This window comes from Vicugna pacos, chromosome 20 (genome assembly GCF_048564905.1).
Source record: "Vicugna pacos chromosome 20, VicPac4, whole genome shotgun sequence".
Classification (NCBI taxonomy): domain Eukaryota; kingdom Metazoa; phylum Chordata; class Mammalia; order Artiodactyla; family Camelidae; genus Vicugna; species Vicugna pacos.
Window position 1 is genome coordinate 23,724,975 of NC_133006.1, and position 16,646 is coordinate 23,741,620.

At 53.5% G+C, this 16,646-nt stretch overlaps 2 protein-coding genes across 3 annotated transcripts; both read left to right on the forward strand.

Moving 5' to 3' along the window:
* The first annotated feature begins 71 nt into the window (after positions 1-71).
* Positions 72-11,553, forward strand: SLC44A4 (solute carrier family 44 member 4). 2 transcript variants are annotated; one of them, XM_006215346.4, is made up of 21 exons: positions 72-156; positions 2,071-2,119; positions 2,709-2,782; positions 2,918-2,996; positions 3,826-3,925; positions 4,008-4,133; positions 4,291-4,351; positions 5,757-5,841; positions 5,922-6,005; positions 6,225-6,460; positions 6,564-6,663; positions 7,156-7,248; positions 7,486-7,588; positions 9,296-9,549; positions 9,636-9,730; positions 9,835-9,938; positions 10,051-10,124; positions 10,359-10,429; positions 10,528-10,622; positions 10,700-10,784; positions 11,397-11,553. In XM_006215346.4, the coding sequence occupies exons 1-21, from the start codon at positions 123-125 to the stop codon at positions 11,516-11,518; spliced, it is 2,124 nt and encodes a 707-aa protein (XP_006215408.2). In that variant the 5' UTR covers positions 72-122; the 3' UTR covers positions 11,519-11,553. The 2 variants fall into 2 exon arrangements, with proteins under 2 accessions (XP_006215408.2, XP_072800803.1); XM_072944702.1 differs by lacking the exon at positions 4,008-4,133.
* Positions 11,554-11,866: 313 nt separating this feature from the next.
* NEU1 (neuraminidase 1) lies at positions 11,867-15,709 on the forward strand. Its single transcript, XM_006215345.4, has 6 exons — positions 11,867-12,194; positions 12,620-12,812; positions 13,459-13,721; positions 14,303-14,485; positions 14,667-14,889; positions 14,971-15,709. Exons 1-6 carry the CDS (start codon positions 12,033-12,035, stop codon positions 15,195-15,197), a joined length of 1,251 nt encoding a protein of 416 aa, XP_006215407.2. The 5' UTR covers positions 11,867-12,032; the 3' UTR covers positions 15,198-15,709.
* Positions 15,710-16,646: the final 937 nt, after the last annotated feature.

The following is a 16,646-nucleotide window of genomic DNA, read 5'->3' on the forward strand; positions in this document are numbered from 1 at the left end:
GGAGGAACTAGAGTGTGTCAGGGACCACAGGCGGAGGTGGGGCTGTGACGTGTGGGTGGGCGGGGCAGGTAGCAGGTGAGCGGCCAGGTCTCCCAGGCTCCAATCACTCCAGAGACTGAGCCATGGGGGGAAAACAGGACCAGGACGAGAACTACGGTAAGGCTGCAGGCAAGGCTGGGGTGGGGAGCCCATGACGGAGGCGACCCTGTGAGGGAGGGTAGGCCGTTCGGCGTATGGAGGCTGGGACGGACCACAGGGAGAGGAGCTGAGAGGAGTCGTGGTCCCTGAGGGGAGGGCGCAGGAAACAAGCTGATGGAAGGAGGTAGAGTCAGGGTCCTGGGAGGAGGATGGGGTTCAGGGGCTGAGGGCCATTTCTGGGGAGAATTTGGGAAGTAAAGCTGGGGTCTCCATGAGGAGTCGGGGCTGGAGTCCTTGGGAGGAGTGGGTGGTGTTAGGCCTGGGCCCTGGGAAGCAGTCTGAACAGGAGGCAGAGTCAGGGAGAGTGGGGAAGGGGCTCGGGCTGGGAGTGTCACGTGCTGCGGAGCCTGGGACTGGGACGGGTGAGCTGGGATCCCTGAGAGGAGGAATTTCCGCCTGGACACTGAATCTCTGAGGGGAAAAGGTGCTGGGGTTCTGCCCGCTGGAGTCTGTGAGGAGTGGCAGGGGAGTGGGTTCTGCTCGGGGTCCCGATGAAGAGTCAGGGCTGCGGATCTTGATGGAAAGGTGACTGGTGACCTGCACCCAGGGTCTCCGTTAGGAGGGAGGCTATCTGAGAGTACACTGAGGAACAGGGGCAGCGGCCCTCTGGGGTTCCTGTGAAGGGCAAGGCCTGAGGAGAGGGGCAGGGAGCTTGTCTCCAGAATCTCTGTGAGGAACAGGAAGCTGAGAGTCTGTCCTGGGAGTCCCGAGGGCTAGGGGTGGGGGGCAAGGTGGGGGAGTCTGAAGGGAGAGGGGCCAGCCTCTGGGATCCCTGTGAGCAGTAAGGTCTGGGGCCCGCCTGCAGAGGTCCCCTGGGGTTTGAGGGATCTGAACTCCTGGTCTGGAAAGGAGGGAACCGAAGGGAGGGGCCTCCCAGAGGCGAAGCTTGGTCAGAAGGGAGTGAGGGGAGGGAGGAGGGAGGACTCCCAGGAGACTTCCTGGAGTGGTTTTGGGTCAATCATTGACATCATGTCCAAGAATCATGGAGGAACAGAGTCCAGAGCACCTAGAAGAATGGACCGCACCCCTTCCCACACTCCTGCCCAGCCCTCTGTACTCCCTCCTCGGTGCCCACATGGGACCCTGGCTGCCTGGCCCCACCTCCTCCCTGTGTGTACTCAGGGAGGACCAGGAACAGGACGTGGCCACAATCTCAACAGCCGGGCTCAAGTGTCACTCTGACTGGTCTCCCAGGGACTGGCGGTAGCCTGGAGACTAAGGTCCCTTTGGGGCGGGGGGGTCTACAGGGGCCCCCTCCCTCCCCAGGCCCTGCAGGAGTTGATGCCTTTTGCTCCAGCTTCTTTCCCCACAGCCTGGGGCCAAAGGGTAGAGAGATGGGCTGAGGTAGATGTAGGGCGGGGCTGTGACCTCCCTGAGGGGCTCCAGATCTGTGCCCACCTTGGCCTGGGAAGGAGTATGGGGAGGGGAGAGGGACAAGGATGGGGGTGTGAGAGCAACTGAGACGGCTGAACACAGAGTCCCACATCCCAGCTGGAGGGAGACTCTGGAGAAAGGAGCCAGGGTTGGGGAAGTTGATGAAGGCAGTTTCCTGGCCCCTGGCCGAGGGCCTTGAGGTGTGAGCAGTAAATGACTGGAAAAGACTGCACTCTCCCCTCCCTCCAAGGCCGCCTAGTTGGAGTTCACTGTGGGTGAGCAGTGAAGCTGCTGACCAAGCCTTGATCCTACCTTTCCTGTTCTGTAATGTCCCTCCTGCCAGCCCTGCCCCTGTCCATCTCCCACCAAACTCCTAGGGCTGGGTAGGACCTGGTGCCGGGTAGAGCCTGCTGTGGGGAAGGATTTGGAGGGACTGGAAATGGGGGGAGAGACTCCTCTCATTGCCTCACTCTGCACACTCCTCCCCATGCCTTTCAGGAAAACCAGCCAAATATGACCCCTCCTTTCGAGGTCCCATCAAGAACAGGTGAGTTCTGGGCACTGCGCTGGTTGGGGCAGCAGCATCTGGGGAGAGGGGCAGTGTCTCGTTTTTGCTTCATATTTACTGAAATATTGGTAAGAATCTACTTGTGAGGGAAAAGAAAATCTTTCCCCAGGACAGTGGTGGCCTTGAGGAGACTGTCATGTGTGGAGGGGACAAAAGGGGGCTTCCGGGGTGTTGGTGATGTTCTATTTCTTGACCTGGGAGCTAGCTACACAGGCCTGTGCCCTTTGGGAAAGAAAATTCATCCAGTTGAGCATTTATGAATGGTACACTTTCTGGTGTTAAACTTCAGAAGACAGTTTACTTATCCAAAAAAAAGGGTTTTCTTTAAAAAAGAAAGAAAGGAAAGAAAGAAAGAAAGAAAGGAAAGAAAGAAAGAAAAGAAAGAAAAAGAAAGAAAGAAAGAAAGAAAGAAAGAAAGAAAGAAAGAAAGAAAGAAAGAAAGAAAGAAAGAAAGAAACCTACCTATGCTTACTTTCCAGCGTCCCCCAACTCCCCAAACCGTGACACCTCCAGACCACGCCCCCTCCCAGCATCTCCTCTCCAAAGGTTTCTCCCATTTCTCTCCCAGGAGCTGCACAGATATCATCTGCTTTGTCCTCTTCTTTGTCTTCATTCTGGGTTACATCGCGGTGGGACTTGTGGGTGAGTTTCTGGCTATGCAGACCTGGGGCGGTGGGCTGGGGGACTTCATTGTCCCAGGGAGGGACTACACCCATGGCTGTTCCTTCCTAAATACCTGCCCCCTCCTGTGATTCATCTCTGTGTCTCTGTCTCCAGCCTGGGTGTATGGAGACCCCCAGCAAGTCCTCTACCCCAGGAACTCTACTGGGGCATACTGTGGGGTTGGGCAAAACAAGTGAGTATGAAGGCAGGAAGCGGGGGGGGGGGGGGGGGGGGCTGGAGGGAGGTGAGGTGGGGGATGGGCAGGGGACCACCCACCTCTACTCGGGCTCCAGACCCTTCCCCTGTTGTTTCCATGCCCCACTCAGCCTCCCTGAATCTCACCACTCCAGGCCACATTGAATAGCCTCCACTGCTGGTTAGTGGCTTCTGAGTCCCCCCAAGTTGGGAGATAGTGTAGCATCAATGATGAAGGCATGGGTTTTGGACTGGCATTTGAATCCCCAACTGGGCTAAGTAAGTTCTGGTTTGTGACCTTGGGAAAGGTACTTAACCTCTCTGAACTTTGATTTCCTCGTCTAAAACACAGGGATGATTCCAGAAGTAATGCTGTCGCTCCTAGCATGCAGAAAATGTTCGATAAATAATAAAACCTCTACCACTTAGATGGCATTTACTGTGTTTCAGGCAGGCAATGTACTTTGCACACAGACTCATTTAAACCCTATGAGATGTAGGTACTAATATTTTACATATGATGGAACTGTGGTAGTGAGCGGTTTAGTGACTTGCTCAAGGTCATAAAGCTGGGTGATGATTTAGCTCCAGAGTTCAAGCTCTTAACCATTTATTAGCAGTGGTGATGCTGAATTACTCTGGAAATCTTTCTGGTGTCTCCCATACCTCCTCCCTGGCTGGGCTGAGCATCCTGAGGCCAGGAAGTGGGTGGTGTGTGTCTAGGCCACACTGGGCCCATTGCATGCTTGAGATGCAGCCCTGGCAGTCCCTCTCCTTCCCCGAGGCCTGCCCAAGACCTGGTGTATACGCTTCCCTCTCTCTTGCAGAGATAAACCATATCTCCTGTACTTCAACATATTCAGCTGCGTCCTAACCACCAACATCATCGCGGTCGCCAAGAATGGTCTGGAATGCCCCACACCCCAGGTCAGAGCCTGGGTCCTGCTTCTGCCCCCAGATCTCCCCCAGGGTCTGGATACCAGCCCCTTAGCATGCTCTCTGCCCCCAGGTGTGTGTGTCCTCCTGTCCAGTGGTCCCATGGACCGTGGAGCCGGAGCAGCTCTCGCAGACGGTTGAGAAGGTCTTCTATGCTGCAAATAGGAGCTTTTGTCTGCCAGGGGTGTCTGGGGATATGGTGAGTGCTGCCCCCAAAATCATTGCTGTTGCCAAGGGGGGTCCACAATGAGAGGGGTGGAAGCAGGAATTGGGTAGATAATCATGGTGGTGGAGGGGGACTCATTCCTTCATCCTGCTGTGTCTGTGTGTCTGTCTCTCCTCTTCCCACCCCCCAGGAAGTGCTTGAAAGCCTGCAACTAGAGCTCTGCCCCAGTTTCCTCCTCCCTTCCACTCCAGGTGAGAAGTTGAATACCTTCCTTAAACATCAGCCAGTCTTGTATTTTCATTCCTCAAACGAGGAAAGCAGGCTCAGAGAAATCAAGTCACACAGCTTGTCTGTGACAAAATTGGAATGAGCACAAGGTCTTCATTTTTTCTCTGCTGCATGACCCTGTAATCAGATCATCAGTGCTGATCACGCACCTGCTGTGTGCCGGGCACTGGGGACAGGTGAAGGGAAGATGAAAACTGCTCCCCGTCTGAACTGCATTCTAGGTGGTACGATCAGAGAGGTTCATGAAGAGATCGCATGAGATTGCCGTGAGAACCTACACTTGCCTTTGTGCATCAGCATAGGGAACAGACTGGAAGGATGTTCACCCAAATATGTTAAAGAGAGTATGGCCAGGCGGTGGGATCACAGTTGACTTTTTTATTTTCCCTCTATGCTCTTCTGTGCAATAGTAAATGTTATTTTTAATAGAAAAAAATTAACAACAGCATGAAAAAAGATATCCAGTTCTCAATACACATGCCATAGGAAGTGTCTCCAATGAGGTCAGATAGGCTCCAAAGGTCAGATAGATCTGGATTTCAGTTCAGCACTTTCCAGCTGTGTGGTCTCGGGGAAATGACAGCCTCTTTGAACCTTGTCTCCTCATCTTTAGAATGTAAATGCCAAAGCGAGCCTACCTGGTAAAGTTGCCTTGAGGGTGGTGATAAATGGCCCTGTAGGCATGTGATAGGTGCCACAGGAGATAGGGGTGGGGTGAGAGGGCTTCCTGGAGGAGGTGAGGTGGAGATGGAACTGAACAGGGCATCACAGATGGGATTTCTGGAGGAGAGAGAGCAAAGGTACAGAGGGGAGGGGAAAGTGGCTGGGCTAGGACAACAGGGTCTTAAAGCCTGGCTTTAAGATGTGGGCACTCTCCAGGGCAGGGCGTCTGGAGGTGTCTGAGCTGCAGTGATTTAGAGCCCTGGAATTCTGAGGTCCAGGCCAGACCAGGTCATGGTCTCCCGGGCACTCTGGCAGAGGCTGGATTGAAGGTTGGCAGGGTTGAGGGTGGAGGTGCTTTAAGAGGTAGGCCAGAGGGGAGGAGGGCAGGCAGTGGCAGAGAGGGGAGGAAGGAACATTAAGAGACAGTGAAGGAAACACGGACTGGGTTCCTGGGACAGGAGCTCCCTTTTGGCTGCAGAATCAAGAGCAGCACTCCCAGGGCACGGGGATATAACTCAGAGGTGGAGTATGTGCTTAGCATGCGCAAGGTCCTGGGTTCAATCCCCATTAAAAAAAGAAAAAAGAGCAGCCCTCTGAAGAGGGCACAACCCTTCTCAACTCTCAACTCGGCTAGAGTGGGGGCCAGAGACTTTCAAGGTAAAGCTCTGGGCCCTCCCGTCCAGTCACCTGGTTCTCTCCCTCCAGCTCTAGGGCGTTGTTTCCCATGGTCCAATAGCACTGTGCCCGAGCTCACAGGGATCTCCAACACATCCATCTCCCAGGGCATCAGGTGGGCACCCCCCTGCCCCCACCTCCCTGTCCCGCACCCCATCCCACCCACAGCCCCATCTGACTTTGTCTCCCCAACAGTGGTCTTCTTGATGGCCTCAATGGCCGTGACATCAGTGTCAAGATCTTTGAAGACTTTGCCCAATCCTGGTATTGGATTCTTGTGTGAGTCACCAGATACCCCTGTTCTCTCCTTCCCTTCCATGAAACACAGGCTTTGGATCAGGGAGGAGGAGCTGGAGCTCAGAATGGATCCCAAGCTTGACAGGATTTATAAGGGGCGGTGGGGTGGAGGGGGTCTGATCTGGGGACACTGGGGACCTCTGAAAGGGGAAAGGTTTGGGGGATGTGGGGTGACCCTCACCTGCCTCACCCTGCCCGCAGTGCCCTAGGCGTGGCTCTGGTCCTGAGCCTGCTGTTTATCCTGCTTCTGCGCCTGGTGGCCGGGCCCCTGGTGTTTGTGCTGATCGTAGGGGTGCTGGGCGTGCTGGCCTATGGTATATACCACTGCTGGAAAGAATACAGCGTGCTGCGGGACCAGGGTGCCTCCATCTCCCAGCTGGGCATCACCACCAACCTCAGCGCCTACGGCAAAGTTCAGGAGACCTGGCTGGCAGCCTGTGAGTGTCCTGCCCACCGATGAACCACCTGCCACTCAAGGGTGGCCCTGGGCCATGCCTGGCCCTGGTCCTGACCCAGGCCCCTCTGCCCCGTCTACCCTAGTGATCGTGCTGGCCGTGCTGGAAGGCATTCTGCTGCTGATGCTCATCTTCCTGCGGCAGCGGATTCGTATCGCCATCTCCCTCCTGGAGGAGGCTAGCAAGTCAGGGCCTGTCTGGAAAGAAGGGGCAGAGGGCAGGGATGTGGGCCCAGGATGGGAATGCTGACTTTGTGGCAGGGAGCACTGGAGGAGAAGGGCAGCACAGCATGGTGGTTAACACTGCTGTGACTTAGCTTTTCTGTGCCTCAGTTTACCCATCTGTAAAATGGGTGTAACAGCAGTTCCTACCCCTAGGGCTGCTGTCATAAGGATTAAATTAGTGTCTCGTCAAGTGTCTAGAACATGAAACAGGCCCTTACTCTCCCTGAAGCTGCCTTGGCAGCTTCTTGTGACTCTAGTTTCCTCTATAGTTCCCTTGAGCCTGATTTATTCAATTCAGTTTGTTCAGAGAACACCTACGGTGTGCTCAGCCTGGGGGGATGGATCAGGCCCTGGAGAGGACAGAGGTGTGGCCATACCAGGGTTGCCCAGTGAGAGGATGGGTGGGGATTCGGGGGCTAGCTCCTTTGGTGGACCGCTGTCATCTCCCTGCAGGGCTGTAGGACAGATGATGTCTACCATGTTCTACCCGCTGGTCACCTTTGTCCTCCTGCTCATCTGCATTGCCTACTGGGCCATGACTGCTCTGTATCCTTTGCCCACATGGCCGGGCCCTCCTGGAGTCCTTGGGAGTAGGGGACAGGGCAGTACCTTTTTGTGCAGTGCCTCAGTACCATTGGAGGGAGGCATCCCTTCCTCCAGGCAGCCCTGCGTAGAAAGAAAATTTCAGCCACTGTGCAGTAAAGAGCCTGCACAGGAAGGGGTTGCTGAGGAGGGGACCTTGGAGACCCCCATATGACCATGCTTTCCTTGACTCCTCTCTGGGTACCTGGCCACATCGGGACAACCTCAGTATGTGTTCTGGGCACCCAACGCCACCTTGCCGGGCTGTGAGAAAGCGCTGATGAATACATCATGTGATCCCTTGGTGAGGATTTGGGGTGGATGTGGAGGGGCACCAGTAGGGCTAAGGGGACCTCAGAGGCCAACTGCTCCAAATCCCTCATTGTGCCAGGGAGACTGAGGACCAGAGAGGGCAAGGGGCTAAGTAACTGTCACACAGCAGGCCCCTAGCAGAACCAGAGAGGGAAGCAGTCCCCAGAATCCAGATCTCCCGCTGAGCTACCCATTGTGCTGGAAGAGGAGGCAGGCTGTGCCTGAAAGCAGGGCCAGGCCCCCGGGCAGATGGGTACCAGAAGTTCTCCATCCCTCCCCAGGACATTCCTCTGCCTAGAGGACAATTAACCACTTCACCCTCTCAGTCTCAGTCCACCCACCTGTAAAATGAAGATAAATCTTAATATCTGTGCCTCAGCGGGGCTGAGAAGATTAAAGAACATTGTGCACATGAAAGTGCTTAGTACAATGCCTGGCATCTGATGAGAGCCGATAACTCTAGATGGGTTTTATTTCGGGCTTTTTTGGGCAGTCTTCCTCCCTCAGAACACTGTGTCCTAGGCAATAGGCAGGTGGGGCTCCCTGGGGGGCCTGGGAAAGTAGCTGCTTCCCCAAACTCTCCCCTGTGAGGTTCCCAGAGATCGGCGCCAGACTTCTAGGTATTTAACGGTCAAAGCTTTCATACTGCCACTGCATCAGAGCTGGGATCAAGGGCTGTGCCCACAGGCATTAGCCCCACTGAAGAAAGAGGGGGAAGTCCTTTACATCTAAGGAGGACTCTCTATGTGCTGGGAGCTGGGTATACAAAGCCCCAAATGTGTTCGCTTTCGACTTACTTAGATTCCATGTAGCAGTGGGGACTGACTGAAACCCACAATTACCTACACAGTAGAAACTGGTTTACTTTCTTATAAAATTTCAAACGAACATTGGGTTTCAGCAATTATCAAGATTTTTGTCACATCATTTGCAAATCCTTTCTCCCGTTCAGTAGCTTGTCTTTTCGATGGTGATGTTTTCCCTGGCTGGGTACAAGCTTTTAAGTTTAATTAGGTCCCATTTGTTTATTTTGGCTTTTATTTCCTTTGCTTTAGGAGCCAGGTTGTGGTTTTCACTTTTTATGAGGGAAATTTTCAGATGCACACAAACGTAGAGAATCCCTGTACCCAGATTTCATAACCTTCAGCTCTCTGTTCTTGCTTCATGTAACTCCCTACCCATCCACCCACTGCCCAGCCTGCAATTTTTTTTTCTGGAGTTTCTAATGGCAAATTCTGGACATTGTGCCATTTCTCCTATCAATATATCAGGATGGATCTCAACATATTTAAAAAGCATAACCACTACACCATTATCACACCCAACAAAATGAACAATTCCTTAGTATCACCTGATACCCAGTCTGTTCCATTTTGCTGGAGTGTTTTGGTTGAAGTTGCAGAGGCTGCTCTGGGAGGGGATTGCTGCCTGAGTGGGAGGGAGAGCTCCTGATCACACTGCCTTCATACCGTTAAGGCTCAGCCCACATGCCCTGGGAGCTCTGGTGCCCATCCGCAGGCTGGAGACTGAAGGAAACTAATTATACTCACACAGTAGGCAAGCTGAACCCTGTTTGAACCTGGAGATGGATCTCCTGGAAGGAATGAGCTTCTCCAGCTCTGGAAAGGCTGTTACTTCCCTCTGCTCTGGGAGAGGCAGGAGCTGGCTGGAAACGAGCCTCCTCTGCCCATCTCCCCAGGCCCAGACCCCGAACACCTCGTGCCCAGGGCTGATGTGCGTCTTCCAGGGCTACTTGTCCAAAGGCCTGGTACAACGTTCTCTCTTCAACTTGCAAATCTATGGGGTCCTGGGGCTCTTCTGGACCATCAACTGGGTATTGGCCTTCGGCCAGTGTGTCCTGGCTGGGGCCTTTGCCTCCTTCTACTGGGCCTTCCACAAGCCTCGGGACATCCCTACCTTTCCCCTGAGTGCTGCCTTCATCCGCACACTCCGGTAAGCCTGGGGCAGGGGCTGGCTATTGTGGCCCTGGGAGTCCCAGGGGTCCTGAGGCTGCCTCTAACTCCCTAAGTCCTGTGCAGTTACCACACCGGGTCACTAGCCTTCGGAGCCCTCATCCTGACCCTGGTGCAGATAGCCCGAGTCATCCTGGAGTACATTGACCACAAACTGAGAGGTGAGCTGAGACTGGGGGCTGGGCAGGGCTAAGCTAGGCAGCTGGATCCTTGGGGAGGGGCTGTCAGGGGCCAGTGACCAAACATGAGCCCTCCTTACCCCCAGGAGCCCAGAACCCCATGGCCCGCTGTATCTTGTGCTGCTTCAAGTGCTGCCTCTGGTGTTTGGAAAAGTTTATCAAGTTCCTGAACCGCAATGCATACATCATGGTGAGCCCCACTCCCTGAGCAACGCCTTGCTCTGGGGGTCCTTGACCCAGGCTTCCCACCCTGGCCCAGGTAACTCACCACAGGTTAACTCTGAACTTCCCACCTCACCCAGATTGCCATCTATGGGAAGAATTTCTGTGTCTCAGCCAAAAACGCCTTCATGCTGCTCATGCGGAACATTATCAGGTCAGGCTATCACTGCCCACCCGCCACCACCACCTCCGTAATCTCCCACTCAAGGCCAGCTTCATGGGCATGCTATGCTCAGAAGGTGCATTGAGCTGGGTTTAATCTCTGCTGCCTTCATCTTGAAATGTGAACAATTTTCATTTTGCATCTGTCATGGCAACTTATATAGCCAGTTCTGTTCCCAGCCCTGCGAAGCCTCTCACCCCCAACCTCCCCAAACTCCTTGTACAGGGTGGTCGTCTTGGACAAAGTCACAGACCTGCTGCTGTTCTTTGGGAAGCTACTCGTGGTTGGAGGTGTAGGTAATGACCAGGGCAGGGAGTTACGCGGACAGAGGACAGGGATGCTGGGCAGCTTAACAGATGACCTCAGAGGAGTGACACTGACCTCTCTCCCACAGGGGTCCTGTCCTTCTTTTTTTTCACTGGTCGCATCCAGGGACTGGGTAAAGACTTTGAGAATCCCCACCTCAACTATTACTGGCTGCCTATCATGGTGAGTGACACCCCTCAGCCACTCTGCCTCACCCTCCAACTCTCCAGAGGAACCCTAACCGGCTTTGTGTCTTCCAGACCTCCATCATGGGGGCCTATGTCATCGCCAGCGGCTTCTTCAGCGTTTTTGGCATGTGTGTGGATACTCTCTTCCTCTGTTTCTGTGAGTGATATCCCTCCTCCACCTCTCCCCAACTTAAAGGTACCAGATTGTTTAGGCTTTTTTTGGAGATTTGGTGCTTCTAGAAACAGCTACTTTGTGAGTTACAGGAGCCAGAGCCAGAGGGAGCCTCTTCTTACATCCTCAGGCCAGGTTTTTGGGAGGAAAGAAGGGAGGGAGCTCCCAGGCGCCTGGGTTCTCCCTAGAAGGAGCATTGCAGGGAAGAGGCCCCCCACCCCGTATCTTCCCCTCCCCTTGAAAATCTAGGGAAGCCACAGGAGTCTTCCCAGCAGGTGGCTGTAGTGAGTGCGGATTTTCCTACCCTACTGTATGCATTCATTCAGGGTTTCGTATGTAGCACGCTCTGTGCTAAGCAATCGACATGTATTTTTACCATTAATCACTGTATGAAATATAGTACTATTGACCCCACATTTCAGATGAGGAAACTGATATTACATAACCCACCCAGTAGGTTACAAAAAATGCTAGAAAAAAACAGCCGGTGGTGGCACAGCCTGGAAACCATGCAGCTGTCTCTTAGTCCCTGATTTTCCCGGGGAGTGGGTTTGGCCCCCCAAATGTCCGCTCTAACGGGTCTATGTCACGGCTCAGTGGAAGACCTGGAGCGGAACGATGGCTCCATGGACCGCCCCTACTACATGTCCAAGAGCCTTCTGAAGATTCTGGGCAAGAAGAACGCGGCGCCCCAGGGAGACAAGAAGAGGAAGAAATGAAAGACGCAGCCTGATCCGGGACTGCACCCCGCCTATTCAGCTTCCCAGCCCCACCTCACCTTCCAGATCTCGATTATGTAGTAAAAAGATTTTATTAAAAGATTGATATTTTCCTTTCTCAAAAACTTTCTTTTATTTCCTCCAGGACTACATGCTGCCTTTTCCCCTACCCTGGCTCTTTAAAATAGGCCCCGCCCCTATGACGCGCCCCAGGTGTCGCAACCAATCAAAGGGCGCCTCCGGAGTCATGCCGCCCCCTTCACCCCAGCCAATAGGTTTCCCGTCTGGATCATGCGCTCTGGGGCTTCAAAGAGGGCCAATTGAAAGAGGTAGCGCTGAGGAGTTGAAGGTCACGTGGGGAGGACTGAGTGTGCCAATTAAAGACGCGGAAGCGCGGCTGGGCCGGGGGCAGGTTTGGGATGACATCTGAGCATTTAAAGGGCTGAAGTCAGTTGACCGACTCCAGCCCGCGTCTAGTCCTGGGGGCCAGGGTCGCGGCCGCAGCGGGGTGGAGATGACTGCGGGGCGACCCAGCGCAGTGCCCATGGGCAGACCCGGGAGGCCGCGGATGCTGGGATTCTGGGGAGTCTGTAGGATTCAGTTATTTGCCTCTGTCTTTCTGTTGCTTTTGTCTCCGGCAGCATTCGGGGCTAGGACAAAGAACGACTTCAGTCTGGTAAGTCACCCTTTGCATAGCCCCATCCCCGACCTGCGTGGTTGTTTCCTCGGGACGCGGACTGCTGATCCCCCTCTTATCTGGGGGACTCTCCAACCCCTTCCCCTCCTTTCCCAGTCCCTCTTCCTCTCTGCGCTCTTGTCCTCCTTCTTTCTGAGTCTCCTCATTCGAGCTCCTTCCCCTTTTGAGAATTTGTCTCAAATGATTCCTTCTCCCCTCGTAGTCCCTCCCCCGCTGCTCCGAGCCTTTGGTTTCACTCCAAACTTTCCTCAGGGTTCCCCTTCCTTGTTCTGGGACCCCCTGCTCCCACTGCGGATCCCCATCACCCTGCCAATACCAGGGGAACCTGACTCCGAGCCGCTATTCATTCGCCCTAAAACCCCAAGTCACCTTTGTTCTGTTGACCCTTCCTCCTCCCTTCGTAGGTTCATCCGCTGGTGACCATGGAGCAGCTACTGTGGGTGAGCGGGAAGCAGATCGGCTCTGTGGACACCTTCCGCATCCCGCTCATCACCACCACTCCTCGGGGCACTCTTCTTGCTTTCGCTGAGGCCAGAAAAATGTCAGCCTCAGATAAAGGAGCCAAGTTCATTGCTCTGCGGAGGTCTATGGACCAGGGTATAAAGATGCCTGGGTTGCAAGAGGTTGGATGGGTTGGGAGCCTGATCTGCTTTAGGGCCCTGAAGCTGCTGGTTCCCTGAGGGGTAGATAGAACCTAAGAAGGGAAGGTGTCCAGGGCAGTTATCTGGCACTGTTCTAGGTTCTGTGAATACAGTTATGAACAAAATAGAGCAAAAGTCCTTGCCTTCACAGAGCTTATATTCTACTGGGGGGAAGATACAATAAGCATAATAAATAAGTAAATGTATTATGCTAGAAGGTGATAAGTGCAGTGGAGAAAAATAAAACACAGGGCAAGAGGTATGGAGAGAGCCAGAGTTTGACTGCAATTTTAAGTAGATGAAATTGGAGCAAAGACTCAAAGGAGGTCAGTGAGCCTAGAGAAAGAGTGCACCAGGCAGCACAAGCTTGGGCACAGGCCTCAAGGAAGGGAAGTATTTCAGGAATGGGAAGGATTTTGTGTGATTGGATGGAGTGAGCAAGGATAGAATAGATAAGATCAGAGAGGTAAGGAGGGGCAGGTCTTGTAGGCCTAGGGGCCATCAAAAGGCCTTGGTCCCTAGCAAGGGGTCAAAATTGCAGGGAGCAATGGAAAGGGCACCTCCAGAGCGCTCAGCCTGGGCTTCCTCCCTTTTTTCTTTAGGCAGCACATGGTCTCCAACAGCTTTCATTGTGGACGATGGGGTGACCCCAGATGGGCTAAACTTGGGGGCCGTGGTGAGCGACGCAACGACAGGAGTGGTCTTCCTTTTCTACTCCCTCTGTGCTCACAAGGCTGGCTGCCAGGTGGCCTCCACCATGTTGGTGTGGAGCAAGGATGACGGTGTTTCCTGGAGCTCACCCCGGAACCTCTCCTTGGATATAGGCACCGAGATGTTTGCCCCCGGCCCGGGGTCTGGCATTCAGGTCTCTGTCCTGAGATGGGTGGCTGGAGCTGTCTTGTAGAGAATCTGCCCCCAGGTGAACTCCTTCCCAGGGAGAAGACAGGTTTTCTGTCTTAGATGGGATTCCTTGGAAGAAAGGGACATCCAGTAAGCAACACCCTACCAAAGGAACGTGGGACTTTGCCATTGGCTTCCCTTTTTGGGGGCTGTCAACAGGGCTGCTTAAGCCATGTACAGATTAGAAAATAAATTAGAAAATCCCATGCAGATTAGACAACCTTCCTTTGGGCAGACACAAGCCTGTGCCATGGTCCACAGCTTGGTCTGTGAGCACAGGTTGGGTTTAAGCTCCCATCTACTCTGTGGCTGGGCCCCTTGTCCTGTGAACAGCCTGTCCAAAGTACACCCTGGATGTCCTGAAGGAGCTTATTCTGCAAAAGAGCTTCTTAAATCAGACAGTGGCTGTTTGTGCGATACTTGTCAGCCAGCAGGGACAGAACAGATGAGGACCAGATGTGTGAGTCCTCACACTTGGGAGGTGCTGGGTTCCCCTTCCCTGCCTCTGAGCCCCCTCAGTGTCTCCATCTGTGGCTTTTCCCACAGAAACAGCAGGAGCCACGAAAGGGCCGGCTCATCGTGTGTGGCCATGGGACGCTGGAGCGGGACGGGGTCTTCTGCCTCCTCAGTGATGACCATGGTGCTTCCTGGCGCTATGGGAGCGGGATCAGCGGCATCCCCTACGGCCAGCCCAAGCGGGAAAACGATTTCAACCCCGACGAGTGCCAGGTCAGGAGTCCATGGGCGGTTCCCCATCCACTCAACCTGCTGTGTCCTTCAGAGCAGCGGTTCACTCGTGGACCCAGGGTCTGGCTTCCCAGCTCTGTGCCAACAGCCTCACTCCCTCCGGGACAGGGCCGTTTGCTGCCCCCTCCCTGGATCTTCCTGAAGCCCCATTCTGTCCCCTCAGCCCTATGAGCTCCCAGACGGCTCAGTTGTCATCAATGCCCGGAACCAGAACAACTACCACTGCCGCTGCCGCATCATCCTCCGCAGCTACGACGCCTGCGAGACGCTGAGGCCGCGGGATGTGACCTTTGACCCCGAGCTCGTGGACCCTGTAGTTGCTGCAGGAGCCGTAGCCACCAGCTCAGGCATTGTCTTCTTCTCCAACCCTGCCCATCCAGAGTTCCGTGAGTGCCGGCCGGGTGGGGTCAGCGGGGGAGCCCCTGTCATCTAGACTTTCCTTCCCCTGACTCTGCTGCTGTCCCCAGGGGTGAACCTGACCCTGCGCTGGAGCTTCAGTAACGGTACCTCTTGGCGGAAGGAGACGGTCCAGCTGTGGCCAGGGCCCAGTGGCTACTCCTCACTGGCAACCCTGGAGGGCAGCGTGGGTGGGGAGGAGCAGGCCCCTCAGCTTTATGTTCTGTATGAGAAAGGCCGGAACCAGTACACAGAGAGCATCTCCCTGGCCAAAGTCAGCATCTATGGGAGCCTGTGAGCTGCATACCTACCATGGGGGTAGGAGGCCCTGGACTGAGCCTCAGGACCATGGGTCTGTACAGGGTCTGCTGGACGACCCTAGAAGACCATTCCACCTTCCCTTAGATTCTAGTCTTTTGGGAAATCAGCTTCTCTTTGACAGGGAAATCTCTAGGACTAAAATCCTGGCTCCTCCCCACAGGAAGAGTGCCCACACCTGGGAGCACTTCCCTTCCACATTGCTGGGTCTGCCCCAGGCCCTCTCTGCCCTCCCAGGACAACAGTTGGTCGTTTTCTTGGGCAGGGCTTGGTGGGCTTGTAGCATTAAATAACTGTCAACTCAGGGAATCTGGAAAGGCTTACCTCTTTGGGGTGAGATCTTCACTTTGAAGAGGGTTGGTGAAAGTCCCAGAAGGGCAGGAAGTTTGGTTGCAGGGTAAGGAATGAGGTGCACCACTCACTTTGACTATTTATGAATCAAACTGTTTATACTTAATGAATGTTTTAAATGAAGGAGAATGAATATTTACAGTCTCTGTGGTTCTGTCAATGCACGTCTTCACATCTGTTTTCCTTGTGTACACGTGCAAGACTGGGAGTGAATTTGGGGAGGAAGCTGGTGTGCTTACTGCCTGTGAAAAATCTGACTTCGGCAAATCAAATCTTTTCCCTTTCACATTCTTTCATATCACAGAAAAATGGATTGCTCTTCAGAGGTGTAATGAGGAGTAGGAGGGGGAGCCCCATAAGGTATTTAAAAACTGGCTGTTTTGTATGTCTAAGGCAGGATGGGGTACTGTCCTCCATGAAGCAGGGAGCAGGTGTGTAAAGTGCAGATGGAAGCCTCTCCCAGGCCGGCCTGGCGGAGAAATAAGCACTGTGGCGATTATGGGAAAAAACAGCATCTTCATCCTAAACACAGATGCTGTGAAAAGAGCCTAGATGGCTTGCAGCTGAGTGGGAACCACAGCTTTCTTCCATACGGAAAGGAAATGCAGTGCCTGGACAAGATGGTAGGAATGGTCCAGACATTCTTTATGTCTTCATCATAAAGGGATAAAGGCCACATTCATTTGCAGAGATTTGTGTTACTTTCAACTGCTTCTCTAAGAAATGTTAGGATAATATCCTATCTGATGGAAGAGATGGAATAATCCCCTTGCCTGTGAAGACATGGTGTAATTTTGTTGTGTTCTATCCAGAATTTGTGGTCAACTGGGTAATACTGGAAATTTTTTCTTTTATAGACATTTTCAAAAACACAAAAGTAAAAAAAATAGCTTCATGAACCCCATGTACCACAGCATCCAGTTTCAGCAATTATCAAGATGTTACCACGTTGTGGGGAGGGTATAGCTCAGTGTTAGAGTGTGTGCTTAGCATGCGCAAGGTCCTAAATTCAATTCCCAGCACCTCCATTAAAAGTAAATTAATAAACCTAATTACCTCCCCCTTCAAAAAAAAAAAA